At 65.3% G+C, this 18,521-nt stretch overlaps 1 protein-coding gene across 2 annotated transcripts; it reads right to left on the reverse strand.

Annotated features, from left to right (window-relative positions):
- Positions 1-5,673: 5,673 nt before the first annotated feature.
- Positions 5,674-17,779, reverse strand: TRMT61A (tRNA methyltransferase 61A). 2 transcript variants are annotated; one of them, XM_034992869.1, is made up of 4 exons: positions 17,682-17,779; positions 16,524-16,883; positions 13,929-14,195; positions 5,674-12,062 (listed from the first exon to the last, which is right to left on the reverse strand). In XM_034992869.1, the coding sequence occupies exons 1-4, from the start codon at positions 17,740-17,742 to the stop codon at positions 11,803-11,805; spliced, it is 948 nt and encodes a 315-aa protein (XP_034848760.1). In that variant the 5' UTR covers positions 17,743-17,779; the 3' UTR covers positions 5,674-11,802. The 2 variants fall into 2 exon arrangements, with proteins under 2 accessions (XP_034848760.1, XP_034848761.1); XM_034992870.1 differs by lacking the exon at positions 17,682-17,779 and adding an exon at positions 17,377-17,455.
- Between the last annotated feature and the right edge of the window lie 742 nt (positions 17,780-18,521).

Here is an 18,521-nt window from a genome sequence, read left to right on the forward strand (position 1 = left end):
ATTAGTTCTGCCCCAGGAGCAAGGAAGGCCCTCTTCCCGCCTCCTCCCCTGACGTCCAATGACTCCCGTCCTGCCCCAGCGCCCTGGCTCCAGCCCATCCACCTGCCCCTCCATGAAGCCCCCCTCTGCCACCCCTCACCAGGCCCCTGCCCAAGGAAGCTTTCTGGGGCCTCTCAGCAGCCACCGCCCTGCCCTGCCCCCAGCCGGGCCTCTGTCCCTGCCCACCCTCAGTGGGGTCCTGCACAGGTTCAGGGACCCTGGCTCCCTCCCCCGATGCCCAGACTCCACCCTTCGACATCAGCTGACAGTGGGAGTCCGGTCGGGCTGCCCAGGGCCCCAGGGCCTCTCTGTGCTCCCCTGGCCCCGGAGATAGCCCGAGGCCTTGGCCAAGGCGCCTACCCATCAGTGAGTCTCTGGGCCACTGTCTGTGAAGGGGGCCCACGTGGAGCCCTGGGGTGGCAGCAGCCGTCGTGTGCGAAGGAGCCCAGCAGGTCCCAATGCGTCCCGGAGGTGGACTTCATCTTAACTCAGTGCCACTCACGTCCTCCCTTTAGACCAGTGTGTCCCCTAAGTCCTAGGCCAGCAGGGCCCCCTCCTCTCCTCCCCACCCCCTGTGGGGCCAGGGGCTTCCCGTCCGCAGGGCCCCTGCTGCTCCACAAAGTACCCTCACGGCCTTACTGGCCCTCAGCCCTCCCTGCCCAGGGCACGGCCCCCGCCCCAAAGATGACTGCTGGGTGAGGCCTGCGGGCCGGGGTGGGGCAGGGTGGCCAACGACAGCGGGGCCATGTGGCCGCCACAGGCCTCAGCCAGCATGGGTCACCCCGTCCCTCCGGCTGCCCCACGAATGCATCAGGTCTCCTCCGGCGGCTTGCTCAGCCTCCCTGGGCGTTGGAAACACTTGTCCCCGTCCCCACAGCTCCAGGCCAGGCAGGCTTCCTGCCGGTGGAGGCAGTGGGTATGGAGCTGGCCCTGGACGGTCAGCTTGGGTCCCGGAGGCAGGTACAGGTGCTGTCAGGCCCGGGGGCGGGGGGGGGGGGTCCTCCCGCAAAGGATGGCAGCCCTCCCCCCTGCCCCGCCTGCCGTGAGTGCAGTCTGGCCCCCATGTCCCGATGACAGACGCTGAGAAGCTGTCTGAGCTGGTGGAGGGACCCGGCCCTCCTGTGGGTCCCGTCCCGTGAGGGGCGCATGCGCAGTCAGAGCTCTGTCCGCAGTGCTCCCGGCTGCCCCCTCCCACACTGGGATCCAGAGAACTTTGCATCTTGCTGGCACCGCGGCACCAAGGAGAGCCCCGAGATTTCGGGGGGGACTCCAAAGGTCTTTAGCAACCCCTGAGGCCACAGGCCACCAGGAGACAGGGAGGGGACTTGTGTGGCTGAGCACCGACTGGGTGCTGGACACTTCTGCACCCCATCTCTCCCCTCTGTGCAACAGGAGACTGAGTACCCACAGGCTGGGCCCAGCACCCCTGGGTGGGTGGCAGGCCAGGAGGGGGCCCCCAAAGGCCAGAGTGTGCACCCCCCCAGCCCCCGCCATGCCTGAAAGCCCTGCACCCTCTCCTGGAGCAGCATGCCGGCGCCGCGGGGGCGGGGGGGGGGTAAGTAGGCCAGCGTTTTGTGCGGTTACCATGGTGCTGTAGCGCCTGCCTCCTGGGCCCCTCCCTCTCCAGCCCGCCCGGCCCCAGTCAGGCGCTGCTCCCAGTCTCCGAGCCCCGCCCCCAGGCCCCTGGCCGACCCACCGTCTGCCGGGGGCCACGGCAGAATGTGTCTGTCCCACCGTGTCACACGCACACAGCACGGCGCACACGTGCACACACATGCACGCCACCCAAGGCTGCCGAGCCGCTGCGCTGGAGTCCCCAAGAGCTCACGTCCACTGCGCTCCGGCCACGTGTGGGCAAGATGTCCGTCATCAGGACATGGGGGCCAGACTGCACTCACGGCAGGCGGGGCAGGGGGGAGGGCTGCCATCCTTTGCGGGAGGACCCCCCCCCCCCCGCCCCCCGGCCTGACAGCACCTGTACCTGCCTCCGGGACCCAAGCTGACCGTCCAGGGCCAGCTCCATACCCCCGGCCTCCACCGGCAGGAAGCCTGCCTGGCCTGGAGCTGTGGGGACGGGGACAAGTGTTTCCAACGCCCAGGGAGGCTGAGCAAGCCGCCGGAGGAGACCTGATGCATTCGTGGGGCAGCCGGAGGGACGGGGTGACCCATGCTGGCTGAGGCCTGTGGCGGCCACATGGCCCCGCTGTCGTTGGCCACCCTGCCCCACCCCGGCCCGCAGGCCTCACCCAGCAGTCATCTTTGGGGCGGGGGCCGTGCCCTGGGCAGGGAGGGCTGAGGGCCAGTAAGGCCGTGAGGGTACTTTGTGGAGCAGCAGGGGCCCTGCGGACGGGAAGCCCCTGGACCCACAGGGGGTGGGTGTCCTTCGACAGCACTCCTCTAAAACCCAATGTTTTCCTGACCTCGCCTGGTGAGCTGGAAGGCCGAGGGGCGGCCCTGGGGGTGCACGTGCAGGCTCGGCCCCCGCCCTGCGCCCTGTGTGTCCCAGCTCCCCCTGGGGACCGGAGTCCCCGCCCAGCAGACATCCTCACTCCTTCATCCAGCAGATGCTCTCTGTGTCCCCGGGCCAGCGCGCCCACCACGGCAGGGATGAGCAAACAAGGCTTGGAGGGGGCAGCCCTTGCGCACCGGTGTGTGAGTGGGGGCTGGGGGTGTCCGTCTGTGCGTTTGCACACGCGAATGGGTGTGCCCCGCCCGGGCGCCCGCTGCAGCTGCCCTCCCCTCCCCCACCTCAGGCCCCCTAATTTATGCCATGAGGGGGGCCGTCCACTCACTTGTTCCCAGCCAGGCAGCGGCTTTGTCCCCAGGCGGATTCCCAACGGCCGCCTTTGGGAAGAAAGGGCCCTTCTCTGGCCGGCAGTGAGGTCACCAGGAGGGGCCGGACGCGCACAAAGGCCGTGGCCCCCCCACCCCACCCTGCCAGCAGCTGCCTCTTTGTCCCGAGCTCTCAGCCTAAAAGAGACCCCAAGGGGCCCAGCTCAGCCTAGGCCAAGCCTGGCCTTCCTCCTAGGAAAGTGGATGGCGTGGGGGAGGGGCCGTCCCCTGGCTTGGCTCCCGGGGAGTGACAGCACCGGGTGAGGCGCAGACCTCACCCCAAACGCCATGCTGGGCCTGGGGCAGCTGTGGGGGGGCTCGGGCTGGTGGGGGGTATCTAGGTGTGCCCACCCCCAGCAGGCAGGCAAGCAGGCTTCAGGGGTGGGGGGTGCAGGAAGGTGAGGGAGCTTGAGGTGTTAGGAGGCAGCCCTGAGAGAGGGGCAGGCAGCTAGGCCCCTGGCCTGGGGGGGCCTTGGTCATGGGGGGAGGCTCGAGGCAATGCTCCTTGCACCCCGCCACTGAATCCAGCTTCTCCCGGATCCCATGATGCCTGGCCCGTGCGTGTGTGTATTTGCTCTGTGTGTGTGTGTGTGTGCACGCGCATGCATGCGCACAGGCGTGTGGTGGGGTGAGAGGGGCTGGTGGCCTGGCTGTGAGAGATGGGGGAGCCCTGGTGGAGGGGCCCCAAGGGGCAGAAGGCGCTGAGTGGCGGACGGGGGGGTTGCGTGGGCAAAGGCCTGGTGGCCTGACCTAGGAGTTCAGTGACGACTGCAGGGTGGAAGGCGAGACACGTGGACACGTGGACCTCCCTCCCTAGCCTGCTGAGCCGCCCCCCTCCCCCCTCCCCCGCCAGCTGGTGGTACTTGGGCTCAGAGCTCCTTAGTAGTCTCTCCGCGGAGGGAGGAAGTGGAGCCTGAAGAGAGCAAAACAAAAGCCCTCTGCTTGTCCCAGACAAACAGAGGCCGGGCTGCACACTGGGGACAGCCGCTGGGGGCCCTCGGCCCTGCCAGACGTGGCTGCGAGCAGAGCCAGCCCTGGCCAGACTCGAGGTGGGGGTGCCAAGCCCAAGGGCCGGGGACAAAAAGCAGATGGCAGAGGACTGGGGTCCCACCAAAACCTCTAAGGTCTGCCCAGGGCCGCCTGAAGTCCCTGCATCTGGCCTCCGGGGGACCAGCCAGGAAGCATGATCAGAGGAGGCAGAGGCCAGAAGGACGCAGGCAGGGAGGGCTGGGTCACCCCAAGTTGCAGGAGCCCAGCTAGTGGGCCTGGGTCACGGAGGGTGCCAGGAGGGGGGCCGGCACTGGGAAGAGGCTGCACTCTACCCCAATGGGCCAGGCAGCCCCTGCACCCTCAAGTTGAGGGGGCGGCAGGGCTGGGGGCTGGGGGTGGCCCAGGCCTCCAGTCCCTACCCCTCCCTGGGAAACAGCTCCTGCCCCGTTGCCTAGTGCCTGGAATGTCCATTGTGCCTGTATCCTAGCAACACGCCTCAGTCACCCCTGCCGCCCCCACCCCACAGCCCGCTGCCCGCATTCCTACGCGCCCCGAGTCTCCACAGGCCTCTTGGGTATCTAGCAGCTCGGGGCCCTCCCGGCCTCTGCGTCCAGCACCTCGGCGACGCGGCTGCTGGCTCAGGAGGCCGGGAAGCTGCTCCCTGCCGCGTGCTGGCTCCCGGATCTGCCTGAGACCAGTCCTGGGTGCACACCTCGCCTCCTTCCCTGCTTCAGTCCCACTTAGGTCTGCTTTCTTGCAGATGTGATGACACTAGGGAGAGCCACGAGAGGCTGCTGGGGCTGGCGGGGGGACAGGGACGGGGAAGGGGCATGGGGTCCCACGGGGCTCCTGGGTCAGGACAGTTGCCTGGGTGCCAATTACACTGCGATGAAATGGATTTCTGAGCCATTTTCTGGGGGACAAGGTCAGACCTGTCAGCAGCAGTGGGACAGGGGCAGAGGGTACAGGGCTAGGAGGAGGAGACAGGGTGGTCATCTGGAGCTGGAGAGGCCAGGACAGGCGCCACCTCCAGGGTGTGGGACGGAGCCTTCTCTGCGGCAGGAAGCGAGGGGCCCTGCTGCCCCCAGCTCCCTGCCCTTCCCCCACGCTCCACGCTGGGGCCACTCTGCAGGCCCAGCCTCCACCACAGCAAACCCACCTCTGGGTCTGTGGCCGCCAGATCCGTGCCGCGAAGGGCAGAGAATGGATGGCTCACTGTCGCCTTGCCGGGGACCAGCCCGCTGTCCGCCACCCCCCACCCCTTCCCTACGCTGGAAAACCATAGAGAAGCACCAGGGCCCTGACAAGAGGAGCTGGTGGCCCTGGGAGGGGAGGTTGAGAGTACTGAGTCTGAGCACCCTCAGGGTCAGGAATTGCTGCTGGAGAGTCCAGAGCAAACAAATGGCTGAAGCAGCCTGGGGCATTTTTCCTTTAAAAGAAGGGATCATGGAAAGTGTCAGGGAAATGCAAAAGCTGAGAAAATGCACAGCCTTCCAGGTCCAAGGAGTCCCCAGGCTCGCTCTCTCCCCTCACCCGGTACCGTGAGGCCGGTTTTAGCCTCTTTCCCCTTCCACAGTATCATTAACACACCTAAAAAAGTGCTCATTCCTTCAACCCGTGAAATAGCCACTCAGGCTTCCCATTTCCCAAATGTCTCATTTTGTGAAACGAGCTATTTGGTTTGTTCGAGGTGCGCATGCAGCGTCGCCCAGCAGCCTCCCCCGCCACCCCTGGCTCGAGCACTGGGAGCCTCCGGAGACAGTCATCTCAGGAGAAGGATTTGGGGACTTGACACAAACATTCCAGCCAGGCTGAGGCGAAATTAAGCTCTAATTGACAACAGCATGGCCTTGGAGAGGGAGGTTGATGGTCTGGAAGCTTCCATGGAGTTGGCTGAGCTGCTTACGCTCAAGATGTGTTCAGTTCGCTCGTTTTAAGAAATAAAAGATGTTAGAACAGTTGGAGAGACACCACGGCCCTCTGGCAGAGACCCCTGCACCTCCACCCCCAGGTTCCAAATTCTGTAGGTCTGGGGTGGGGCTGGGAACGTGCATTTGCACCGGGCCCCTCGGATGGTTCCTGGACACACCTGTGGCCAAAGGTTAGGGCCGGTTCTGCCACGGGGAACATGAGAACTGCCTTGTGGGTTTGCAAAGAGTGCCTGGCCAGCAGAGTGGACGGAAGCCTGCCTTGTGGGGGAGAACACATCTGACCTTGCTACAGAGACCGAAGTCAGGGAGGGGTGCCTGGTCTTCAGGTCCTGTCAAAGTGAAGGCCCCTCAAGCATCTCTTACTCCCTCAAAATGCCTGTTTTGAGTCCAGAGATTCCTGTCTACACCCTGCCCCAGGACACAGTGATTTCTGTCTCTCGCTGGGGCGCCCAGACCTCAGGCCCACGCTTGGCTGTTGGGGACAGGCTGGGAGGGTCCTGGGGACTGAGACTCAAGAGGGTCCATGTGTGCCAAGTGCTTGGGTGGTGGTGCACACAGAGGCTTTGTGGGAGTGTGGGGAGGACGTGGAGGGGAGCAGGGGGATTCAGGGCAAAGGGCCTGAGGGCTTGGAGACACAGGAGCCCCCAGAATCCTCCCCACTGCCGCCTTTATCCACCACAGAAGGAAGGAGGGCCCCAGAGGGAGTCAGAGGGGGGCTCAGGAGATAAGGAGCAAGGTGGGCCAGGGAGCAGAACTCCCTCATCCACTTGTGCTGGCTGGTGGCCAAGGGGGCTGGGGGTGGCCTTGCCTGGCGGGGAGCGGGTGCAGGGCCAACCCGTTCACAGGTTCTCCTCCCCACCCCGGCCCCTCTGCTTCTTCTAAAAATGTGCCCACACCCAGCCTGTCCCCCTTTGAAGGGACAGATGTCAGGGAGAAAGCTGATTACTGTCAGAGGCTGGAGGCTGTGACCGGAGCTCTCGGTGAGGGTGACCCAATTCCGAGCTATTCTCAGCCTGGTGGGAGCCGAGTTATTCCCTCCCGCCGACGCGGCTGTTCCGGAGGCAGCCTGACTTTGAAATGCCCTCCTCCGCCGTCGGGGCCCAGGCCGGCTCGGGGAGGCCCGAGGTCCCACGCCCCGCCCTGCTCGCCCCAGCCCCGGCCGCACCCACACCCAGGGGCTCCCTCCCCAGCCCGCCGGGAGGGTAGGCCGCGGACCCCCAGGTGCCCGCGGGACCGCTCGCCCCTCCTGCGCCCGAGCCCGAGGCCGCCACAGAGAAGGGCGGGCGCGAGCAGGGTAGGTGCGTGCGGGCAGCCCGCGGGCCCGGGGGGAGCCGCGAAGGGCGGGCAGCAGGCCGGCCCCCGCACGCGAACAGGCCTGGCTGAGGTGGCCAGGGAGCCGCCCCGCCACAGACCTGGGAGGGGACGGGGCGCTTTCGGGCGGGGAGGGGGGTTGGTGTTTGTTAGGCCCGTGTCTGGTGCCGCCTAGCACCTAACCCCAAAGCCGTGGAGGTCAACGAAGAGCCGTGGGCCCGTGGCCAGCCTGGGGTTCTTGCAGTTCTGTTTTATTACACACTTAACTGTAAGCACAGGGAGCGCATGAGCTGGATTTTCCAGAGAAGTCTCAACGTCAAACCGCCTCTGCCATGATCCTGATCAACTAGTCAAGCGCCCCTGAAGCAAACAGCTATTCAAGGGCCTCACATTGCAAAGGACATTCTCAGATGGACCCAGAAGCGGCCCCAGAATTCTGGCCTCGGAATCTGCAACAGAGACTGAGGGCTTCCTGGAGGCGGGGGCAGCGGTAGCTCCCACTAGTGATAACAATCATAGAGCCGTTCTAGGGCGCCAGGCTGGCTCTGTCGGGAGAGCGCACAACTCTTGATCTCAGGGCCATGAGTTCGAGCCCCACGATGGGTGTAGAGATTATTCAAAGAAATAAGTTTTAACTTAAAAAATATATATATCAGAAATGTTCTGTGAGGACTGACTGAGCAAACGCTGATGCGACACTTCATCTCTGGCAGCAATTCCCCACCCCCATGCCAAGGCAGGCACTGTGTTCACCCTCCTCTCTGCCAGGAGGACGGAAGTGACTTGTCACCGTGGCGCCACAGGGAGGACGGGAAGCAGGCAGGCTCAGAGCCTGAGCCCTTAAGTGCTTGCACCCCCCCAGTGGAGGGCAGAGTGGAGTCTGGGCAGCCCCACTACGGCTCAGGTCCAAATCTCTTGTCCCTCTGACTGCAGGGGCCACCTGCTGGCAAGGCCTTCCCGACTGTCCCAACCCCAACCTCCACCGGCCCCCCCCCCCGTTTAACCCCCCTCCCTTGCTTTGCTTCCACCATACACTTCTCACCTGCACTCTGGGCCTGGTTCCCAGGAGCCCCACAAGGGCAGGCTGGGCTGCCCTGAATGTCTGGGTCCTCAGCGCCAGGAGGGGCTTGGTCCGCACTTGCTGGGCGGGGGGATGGCACCCCGTGAGGCTGGCGAGGGCAGGATTCTGAGATTTGGGCACAATTGGGCAGCCCCCCCCACACTCCCTCCTGAGGGCATCAAGGGCCAAGACCTCCAGCAGGGCTGCCCCTGGGGATTCTCTCACCTGAGGCCCCGCCAGGAGGCAGGGCCATCCCCAGGCTGCCTCTGGGCAGGCTGGGGTACTGTGTCTGGGCAGCCAGTCTGTGCTTCGAGCAGCCTTGCGAACAGGGCAGGCAGCTACCAGCTGGGAGGAAGTGCCCTCCACACCTACTCAAACTCCCCACTGGCACTCCCATCTTATTCTTCCCGGCCTGCCTGACGTCTCCTGCCCCAGGCCTGCCCACTCCCACCTGGCAAGGCCTCCTGCTCAGCCTCCTCCAATTTCCACCCGCCCTTTCAGCCCCCGCATGGCTGTCACCTCTTCTGGAGTCTTCCAGGATTATAGCAGAGCTCTCCCCTTTGTCCTCTGTGGTCACAACCTAGGGTACCACACAGGGTGGGAGAGGGTCTGGGAGTCCCTGGTGGGTAGAAGCCGGCCTGCATCCCAGTGAGTCTCATCTCCTCTGGGCCTGTTTCTCCACCTGTGCAGTGAGCTAGGGTGGGGCAGGAATAGCATCATCTCCCTGGGCCTGGAGTCCCACATAGCCTGCCTGCCCTGCCTTCAGCAACAGGTTAGAGGCAAGGGGCCCACATCTCTTGGAAGACAGAGGCGGGGGTGGGGGGGAGGTTGGTGGGCCACAGATCTAGACAGTAGGGGTGAGGGGGGCAGGTGTGGGGAAGTCCACCTGCTGTCCTGTCTTTGTGGAGCAAACAACCCTTGTCACACTGCTTGACAGGATGTGGCCCTCAGGGGCCTGGCATCCATTATATCACCCACCGCCTGTCCGAAATCCAGCCCCAGGCCCCAGACCACGCTGCCTCAGGGGCTCCTGCTAGAGGAGGCGAGCCCCTCACAGGCAGGTGAGGGCGAAGCAGGCCAGGGCAGGGGCAGCACGTATCAGGGCTGAGGAGGGCAAGGCCCAGGGGACTTCCTGGGGGAAGTGGCTGGAGCCAGCCTCTATGGAGGCCGAAGCCGACTCTAACCCTGCCGGTAGGGCAGGACCCTGGGCTGGGGCCCTGGGAGCGGGTGAGCCAGGAGCTCTAGGCCTTCAGGGGCTCTAGGCCTTCAGGCGGGCAGCAAGACGTGTGACTGGGCGGGTACAGGAATTTCCAGGAAAAACGGAGCGTCACTGGAGTGTCTGGGTGAATCCTTGCCCTGTGACCAGCCCCATGCCGCTGACTCTTGGAGGTGATGGTCACTGACCTGCTGACCCAGTCACGCACTCACCATGGGCGCTGGCCCTGCCTCTGGCTTCCCTTCTGCCAAACTGGGGCACTATTCAGCGTTGGGATCGCAGGCCGGGAGACGTGAGGGCTGAGAACGGTGGAGCAGGATGCTCCTGCCTGAGATTGGCGGTGGCCGGCAGAGAGACATTTGAGGGGGTCTTACAAAGGGTGCACAGGAGTTCCCGGGGGGCTCGGGGCCACATGGAGCTCCAAGCTGAGGTCGAATGGAGCCTGGATGGCTACCTGGGATGAGGCTGGTGCCCAGGGGCTCGTGTGGGGCCTGGCAGCACAGCTGAGGGGCTGGAGGGTCCCCCTGGACTTCAGAGCTGCCCTGGGCCAGGTACGTGTACGAGCAGGGGCAGGCGTGCAGGTCTCCTGACCCCAATCCTCCAGCTCCCACAGGCCCAGGGATGCCCAGGGCTGGAGTCTAGGCCACCATCCTCAGCCCCACATGGAAGAAGGAGCACACACAGGCAGGCCCGTGTGCTCTGCAGAGCGTGCAGGGTTATGCCCTGCGTCAGGCATCTTGCCTGCCTCTCTCCAAGGCCAGGGTAAGGCACAGGTCCCTCCTCTGTCCCCTAAGCTAGGCATTTGCTCACAGCTCAGGACAGGTCCTGGGAGGGAGAATAAGACCCCTGGGCTGGTGGTTCCAGGGCCGCAGAGGAACTCTGATGGGACTCAGGTCCTGCTAGGAGCCTGGGCAGGAGAGGGGAGGCCCCCCAGCCCTGTAATGCTGCCCCCAAGAGACCAGTCCTCCAGTAGGCCCACCTCACCTGGCACCTTTGCAAGGTCTCAGGCCTGAATGTGGCCTGGGTCTGGAAGGGCAGGCCTGTGTGTGTGGGGGGGTCCTTCTTGAGATCTAGGCCCTTCCGGAAACACAAGAGGTGGCGCCTGCTATGAATGAATGCAAGGCCAAGCCAGGCTGTGAAGGGAGGGTCCAGTGCTCTGGGATGGACACATGGACACACACACACACACGCAAACCCTCCTCCTCCTCCTCCACTAGGACAAGTGGCCCTTTCTGTGGCTGAGTGGGGGTGGCCACACACTCGCCCCTTTGTCCATCATGTCCCAGGCTGCTGTCCTGGAGTCCAGGGCCCCTGGGACAGGGAGAGGAAGGAGCAGGGGCCGGGGCGCTGGTGTGGGGGGAGGCCCGGCCAGGGCACTGGCGTGGGGGGGCACCGAAGAGACCAGGGAGCACGGCGGCGGCAGGAGTGTTTATTGCTCTGCCAGGTCGGGAGCCAGCGCCCGGCGGCACACTTCCCTGGGGCTCTTGTCCTAGCATGGAAAACGGAAGCTCTTGAGGACAGGTGAGGCCAAGGGCAGACGCTCAGGCCCTTCACGCAACCAAGGCCGGCAGGGATGCCAGGCACCCGGCCCAGAGCTGGAGACCAGGGCCAGGCAGGTGACACGGGGTACGGCCCTCCGTCCTGGATGCACCCCCATGCCCCCAGCAGTCCTGTGAGGGGCAGGGGCACCCAAGCAGCCCCGGGGCTGGACAGCCGGGGTTCCAACAGCTCTGAGAGGGCTGGGCCGGGTCACCTGAGGCACTTTACTGTCCCCCTCAGGCTCCTGGCTAAGTGGCGCTCTGTTCTCACTGACACGCCGGGGCTCTGGCTGGACCAGGGCCACGGAAGGCACTTCCAGTGGCGGGAGAAGCGCGGCAGACGGGCAAGGCTGCCCGGGCCCCTTCCCCCCCATGGGAGGGGGTACAGGGCACTCCCACTTGGCCTGTAAGGTCCTCATGGGGGGGCTGCTCAGGCCTCAGGCCACCCAGCAAGCCCACCTCTCCCTCCCCCAGCCCAGCACCATCAGCTCCCGGGGAAAGAGGGGCTAGCCCACAGACCCAGGGGTCCTCCTCCTCCGAGTCCTGGCTCCCTCAGCCCCCTGCCAGTTTGGGGCTACCTGGGAAGGGGTCAGGGCCCCACCATCTACACCCCTTGGCCTCAACAGCCAGAAGAGCCGGTGACAGCAGAGACTGTGGCAACAGACGGCAGCAGGACAGGGGGCGAGGGGCGGGAGACGTTCCCACCCGGAGAGGACCGGCCGCCCCGAGAGGCCCCCAAGCCCCGCCCCGCCCCGCCCGCCGCGTGTTCTGTCTAAACACAGGCCCCAGCAGGCGTGCGCTGACCATATAAGGTGGCCTGTGCTGAGCTGCCCCCTGCCCCCTCCGCGGGCTCTCGGCTCCCTGCGGCTCCCGGCGGGAGGCCCACTAGCCCGGGGTCTTGGTGGCGAAGGTCAGGTAGCCCGTGTGGCCCACGGCCTCCTTCGTGGGCGTGCCGCTGCGGAAGGGGCGGGCGCCGGGCCCCGGGCCGGCCCCCAGGTCGGGCGCAGGCAGGCTGACGGTGCGCACGCTGTAGAGCCGGGGGAGCACCTCCACGGTGCTCAGTTCCGAGAAGCCGCGCGCCGCCAGCGCCTGGCAGGTGCGCTGCACTTGCTCGATGCACGGCGAGAAGGAGCAGAAGCGCCCACCTGTGGGGAGCCAGGCCCGGGGTCAGAGGGCAGCGGGGCACGCGCGCCAGGTGGCCGAGGGCTGCCCCCCGCCCCCAGCCCCCGGGCAGCGGGCGAGGGTCCAGAGCCGGTGGCGCAGGAGCTCCCCTGGAGCCACGTGGAAGGGATCGCTTCGGCCGAGCCCATGACCCTGATTTCATCTGGACTTCGGCACTGCCACCTTCACTTCCACGAGGAAGCCGAAGGTTGGGGCCGGGGCGAACCATGGGGTCAGGGTCAGGGCGGAGCCTTGGCGGCAGCCGCCACAACGCTGCGCTCAGAACAGGGCGGCGGTGGCGGTGGGGGAAGGGGTTCGCAGGCGGTGGGAGCTGCTGCTGTCACAGGAAATTAGAGGCTGTCACCTACTCTGGGGAACTGGAGGCGCCTACTCTGAGCAGTGCCTGACGGCCAAGGATGACGGGGTGCAGGCGGGAGCCGACAGCCCCTTCCTGCCACCTCCCACCAGGGCCCACCCGCAGTGTCCCTCAGCCTGGCCCGGGTCCAGCCCACATCCCTGTCCTAGCAGGGAAGCCTCAGCGGGAAAGGGACACAGCCGGACGAGTCCTCAAATGGCCCCGAGGCCTGGTCACTTCAACCACACCTGGGGACACAGACCCCCCAGACAGGTCTTCAAGAAGGTGTAGGCTTGGAGGAGGGACCATGAGTCTGAAGCCAGCCCAGAAAGGGTGCAGGGTCATCCCCAAGAAGGGACCCGACCCCTACGCATACTGCTAGGAAAACAGGCCCCACCCGGTGAGGGACAGAGCCTGGGGTCAGGTTCACAGAGCAAGCAGGCGAGCCACTGGAAAATGCAAGGCCCACAAGTAAGTTGGGAACCTCTGGGACCAAAACGAGCAGACACAGCAATACCGCAAAGGAGGGGGCTTAGAGGAACACGGGGAATGGAGACGACAGATGGCCCGGCTCCCCGGGGGTTAGCCACCAGGAAGGAACCTTGGCAACAGGAGGAAGGCCTGGGAGTGTGACCCCCTGCCCTTGGCCCAGGCTGGGCGGTTGGCTCCGGCCTCCGTGGGACTGGTACCCAGGCCTGCAGTGTCTGGGGGCAAAGCCGGAAGGCATGGAGGTGTAGGGAAGCGGGGCCCACCGTGGCAGAGCCCAGGGACACGACGGGACCCACTGGGAGCCGTTGCCCAGAGTGCTTCGCTCTTGGAGAAGCGCCTTGGCACCTGTCTTTCGGAGGGGCAGCCCTTCCCCTGGGGCACCCTGGGCTCCCTCTCTGCCCTCCCCGGCTGCACTGCTCAGCGGGGACGGGGGAAGGGGCCCTGGCTGCCTGGGCTGGCTCCTTCTCCAGAAAAGGGAAAAACCCAGGGCCTCACCAGCGCCTCCCTGGCAAAGAGCCAACCTTCCCGCCTCCTTCCCGCCTCCACATCCAGCATCTTCCCTAAAAGAGGCCGGTTTGCTGACTTGTGGCTGGGGGGAAGGGAGACTCTGCTGGCAAGGGCTGAGGTTAGGGGCTGACCTCCAACCTCTAAAATGTCTCGTGGCATATGGGTCCCCCCTCTCACTGACATGGAGCCGCTACGTTCCCCAGGGAACGCAGACATCTCCCACATCCGGGGGCGAGCGGGGCAAGGCCAAGGAGCAGGGGCTCAGCTGGAGCCGCCTTCTCCCCAGATCTTACTCCTCCCAACCTCACCCTCTCACGGGTTGACTTCCCGTGAGTCCTCGGCCAGCCTGACCCACCCCGATTTGGGGCCAAAAGGGGTCCTGGCCTAGCCAGGCTGTGCGGCCCAGTGATTTCTGACCCCTCTGGGCTTCAGGTGACCCACACCCAAGGCCGAGCCCAGGAGCTCAGTCCCCAGGGCCGCACCAGAACCCCCACTGTACCTTCAACCTTGAGGGCATCCCAGGCATGGCCCACAGCCTCCCAAGGAGACGGGATGTCCAGGAAAACAGCATCTGCCACGTGGCTCACACCAAAGCCGCTGCGGCACACGTCCTGGTTGCGCACCGTCACCCAGCGGCCCACTCGATGCTCCTGGAACTCCTCCCGAGCCTTCTCCGCCCGCTGCTGGTGGAACTCCACGGTGTGCAGGTGGCCCGTGGGCGCGATGGTGCGGATGATGGCGTGGGACACGGAGCCGCTGCCAGTGCCTGGCGGGACAGGACGGGTGTCAGGCAGGACGCTGTGACACTCAAGAAACAACTCCACCCTCATCCTGGAAAGACCCACACAGGGCCCACGGGGACAGACGATCCCGGTTACTCATGTGCAATCACTCCCAGAGCTGCCCGCCAGGTCCCGGCTGCCCAGGGTCTGGTTAGCTGGGGCTGCACTGGGCCTGGGTGGGGACAGGACCACCTGGGGTTTATTTCCTGAGTCTGCTGTGGGCCCGGGGGGAGAGTGGAAGCCCTGCCCAATCCCAGCGCCAGAGGCCCCGCAGGGTCTAGACAGAGCAGAGGGGGCAGCAGGTTGGGCCTGTCCCCAACCCTCCACCTGGTGGCTGGTCCTGAGCCCCCTCCCCCTGAGCTCCTGGCCCACTTAGGTCGGTCTGCCCGCCCTGCCCCTCACCTGCCTCCACCACACAGGGTGAGAGGGTGGGGCAGCCCTGCCCTCGCTCTGCGCAGCCTCACGGTGCCGTGACATGGCAACCAGCCAGCCACACAGCTCCAGTCTCCCGTGTCATCGTCCCCCAGTTCTCTTCCAACTGCACTGGCCACTCCTCAGCTGCCTTCAGCCGCCCCCTGCTTGACTTCCCACCTGGCAGCGCCCAGCGGGGCTGTGTCCCCGCCCCCGCCACGACCTCCCCTCACCCCGCGGTTTCCAGTGCCAGTCTTGATGAACACTCCCCAAAGCCATGTCCCGACTCCTACTAGTGTCCAGTGCACGCACACCACCTCCCCTCAACAGCCGACCAGCGCTCGCTCGGCATGAACAAGGGCAAAGCTGGATCCGCTCCAATCCCAAACCCCTCCCTGCCAAGCCTTTCCCGGCCCAGTGAGCGACACCCAGAGCTCAGACAGGCACCCCAGAGGTGCCCTCGACTCTCTGCTCCACCCCACATTCGATCCACTGGGAACTTGTGTCTTCCCCCGCATCCCCACCCTGCCACCACACTGCCTGGGCCCTCCCTCCTGGCTTTGTAACCACCACCAGACGGGCCAGCTGCCTTCCATCCTGCCTCAAACAAGCAGAGTCAGACCTCTGACGGCCCTCTGAGCTGTGCCTGTTTCCTCCTGACCTCACTGCCTGCTCCTGCCACACTGGCCTCCTTGCTGGGCCCCTACTCAGGGCCTTTGCACGGCTCGCCCTTGGGGGGACACTCTCCCTTGGCTCTTGGTAGTGCCTCCTACTCATCATTCCCAGCTGAACGTCCCCTTGTCAGAGGTCTTCCCTGACCAACCTAGCTGAAGGGACCCCTGGGAGTCACCCTCAAACACGTAGCCCTGTTTTACCAGCCTCACAGCAATCAACAGCACGGAACCGGTGACACTGGGCTTACTATCTGCTCAGGGAAGCAAAAACCCGGCCTGTCTTGTTCACGGCTGGACCCACAGTTCCTAGACTGGGAGCTGGAACACCAGAGCCCAGAAGCATGCCCCCTACACAGACAGTAGCAGGGGATGGCGCCGTCTTGAAGTCTTGCAGTCCATCCGCCACCTGCACCCCATGCCCCTGTGGCTGAGCAGTTGGCCCCTGCCCAGCCCCTGCCCACCGTCTGACCCACAGCCCAGGTTATGCATCTGACTCTTCCCATTTCAAAGCGTTTGGTTGGGTAACAGGAACCATCCAACTGCCCACATGGAGAGGAACAAATGGCCTTGAAGTCCTCAGAAAGTTGGAAGCAGTGATGTTGGGAACTCTTCGTAACCTTGGAGCCCCGCTGCGCAGCCCATGAGGAACATGCTGGAAACCTAGGTGCATGTGGGCTGGGCTGCTCTTGGCTGGGCTGTATGCTTCAATCTCCATCCCAGGCGGCCCCAGCACCCGTGTGTATGCATGTGCGTGTCTAAGAGCCAGGACCGACCTCAGGCCTTGGACTCAGTGACAGTGGTGCTGGCCAAGGGTGAGCTTGAGGCAGTCTCCCCACCTACAATGAGCACCTCAGAGCAGCCCTGGCCTCCCTCCAGGAAGGGGCAACTCTCAGCCCCGTCAGCAAAAAGGTAGGGAACGGCAGTCAGCGCCTAGGCCAGAGCCGAGTGGCACTCTGGCCCTGCCCCACCAAGGCAGGCAGGACTCTCACTGAACACCAGCTCCCCAGGAGGGAATCGCTGGTCCCGCACCATCAACTCTCGACCAGATCTGCTGCTTCTCACTCCCTGTGGTCAGCTCCCCAGAAACCTCCCGGCAAAAGAGAGGCTGAGCAACCACGCCGCCTGTCCTCTGGGAGGGCAGGCTGGAGGCTGTCTGGATGTTGGGTCTGATCTCCACCTTCAGGTCAACTTTTCAGAATTAGAACTGAGGTAGCCCAAAGAACTCACCGGATTCACAGACCACAGAACCAGGCCGAAGCTCCAGCATCATGGTGAGCAGAGCAATGTCGGTGGAGTAGAGAATCTGGGTGCGGTGTGGCAGGTTCAGTGTCCAGAGCTCAGGCGTGGGGTGCAGCACGTACACCCAGCCCCCTCGGCCACAGGTCACCTTGGAGCCGAAGGGGCGGCCGATGAGGTCTACTGAGTGCCGCAGGACACCATGCCGGGTCTGGGTCTGTGCCCCACGCTGCACACGCACTGCTACCATCGCACCATGGCCCAGTGACAGGATGGCCGTATCACCCTCCTTGATCAGCTCCTCATACGCCACGAAGCTCATGGTGTTGCTGTCTGGCAGGTGCCTGGGACCTGGGAGGAAGCGCGCCAGCATGAGCGTGTAAAGGTGCCAGGAGGGTGCACCTGGAATCTGGGTAGAGGGCTGAGAGGCCCAGCACCCACGCGGTGTCCCTGGCTGCACCCTGGCCTGACATGTTAAGCCCTCCTTGGTCTGGGTCCTAAGACACAAGTCACCAGCCCAAATCACAGAAGCGGGGCCAGGGCAGAGGACGGGCCCAAGATTTCCCACCAAGCCAAGACCAGGAGACCAGGAGACCAGGAGACCGGCTCCCACGCTCCACGTGCGAGATGAGGAGCCGGCGCCGGCGGGGCAGCGGCCGGCGGTCTGTGCTACCGCCTCCATGCCGGGCTCCATTCCGCGGAGTCCCCCCACCCCAGCCTCCCCGCACACGGGCTTCCAGGGCGCCGGGCGGCAACGGGGATGCAGGAGAGGTAAGGGCCCTCCGGAAGGGGTGCGGGCGCGCCCGGCCCGGCGGCCCAGGGCGGGGGCCGCGCGGAGTCTCACCCGCCACGCGCGGCCGGGTCCCACTCCCCGCGCCCCGCACGTGGCGCCGCGACAGCGGCTCCGCACTTCCGGCGCCGGCCTGGCGCCCAGCGATGGCGTCACGCGCCCCGCGGCGCCCCACCCCCCGCGCGGGATGCCGGGACCCGCGGGCAGCCCCCCCCGCTGCGGAGCGCGCCCCGGGGCGGCTTTCGGGCCGCTGCTGCCTGCCCGCTTACACAAGCTCGTGCAAAGGACAAACGAGGAGTTCCCGCGGCCCCTCGGCCGGCTGCTGTGGGCGGGGACGGGGGCTGGGCACCGTAACGCACCCTTCTCGACAGCCCCGGAGCTCTGTGCCCGGGCCCTCCGAGGACGCTTTGCCTCGGACATGCTGTCACCGCAAACCACTCCGGGACCATCGCAGACTGGGCCCCAGGGTGAATTCCAGAAAGTGAAATTGCAGATCGGAGGGTTGTCCCAGAAGTCTCTGGCCGGAAGGGCTGCCCAAGTGGCCTTAGGCCAGGCCCTGCCTCCCATGCGGGGCACATTCTCCACTTCGGGGGGAGGTTAGGGGTGGTGAGATGCAGGAACTGGGCTCCCGTTGGGGTCGGTGAGGGCCAGGTGAGCAGCCTGAGCAGGGGACTGGGGGAAGGGCAGCGGGAAGACAAGGGCAAAAAAGGGAAGCGGCAGCCCTGTTTCCGTCTCAGCAGGGCTGACTCAGAGCCAGTTCCTCCGTACAGGGTGTGTGTGGGGGAGGGAAGGACAACAGGGGATATGGAATGCCTTCCTCCGTCACCCAGCTCCCAGCAACCAGGGCTTGTCGTGTTAGCCCTGGGGACCCGAAAGGGGATAGGGACTCTCCAGCCCACCCCTGCTACCCAGGAGCTAACTCTGGGCCCTAAACCAGCGCCAGCTAGCAATGACCCTGGGCCACACCCCAGGCCCAGATTGCTCCAGCCTGGCAAAATGGGAGTGGCCAGGCCCCTGCAGAGCCAGCCGCCCTTGGGGCACTCTGAGCTCTCTCTCTTCTGGGGCCAGGACTGCCACAGTATCTGTGGCCCTTGCCATGGGCCCCTCAGAGTCCATGGTAGAAACCAGTGCCTGGCCTCAGCTCCACCACCCCTACCCCGCCCCTACCATGCCTCTGTCCTGGCTGGGCCTGGGTTTGG

The sequence above is a fragment of the Mirounga leonina genome, unplaced genomic scaffold, assembly GCF_011800145.1.
Source record: "Mirounga leonina isolate KUSES-001 unplaced genomic scaffold, KU_Mleo_1.0 Mir_82, whole genome shotgun sequence".
NCBI lineage: Eukaryota > Metazoa > Chordata > Mammalia > Carnivora > Phocidae > Mirounga > Mirounga leonina.

What these genes read in the sequence shown, in the direction of transcription:
- TRMT61A (XM_034992869.1), bottom strand. Translation starts at nt 17,742, where the DNA reads ATGTCCGAGGCAAAGCGTCCTCGGAGGGCCCGGGCACAGAGCTCCGGG. An exon ending in TTCTGTGGTCTGTGAATCCG is followed by an intron (nt 14,196 to 16,523) that starts GTGAGTTCTTTG and finishes CTGTCCCGCCAG; the next exon opens with GCACTGGCAGCGGCTCCGTG. An exon ending in GGATGCCCTCAAGGTTGAAG is followed by an intron (nt 12,063 to 13,928) that starts GTACAGTGGGGG and finishes GGCTCCCCACAG; the next exon opens with GTGGGCGCTTCTGCTCCTTC.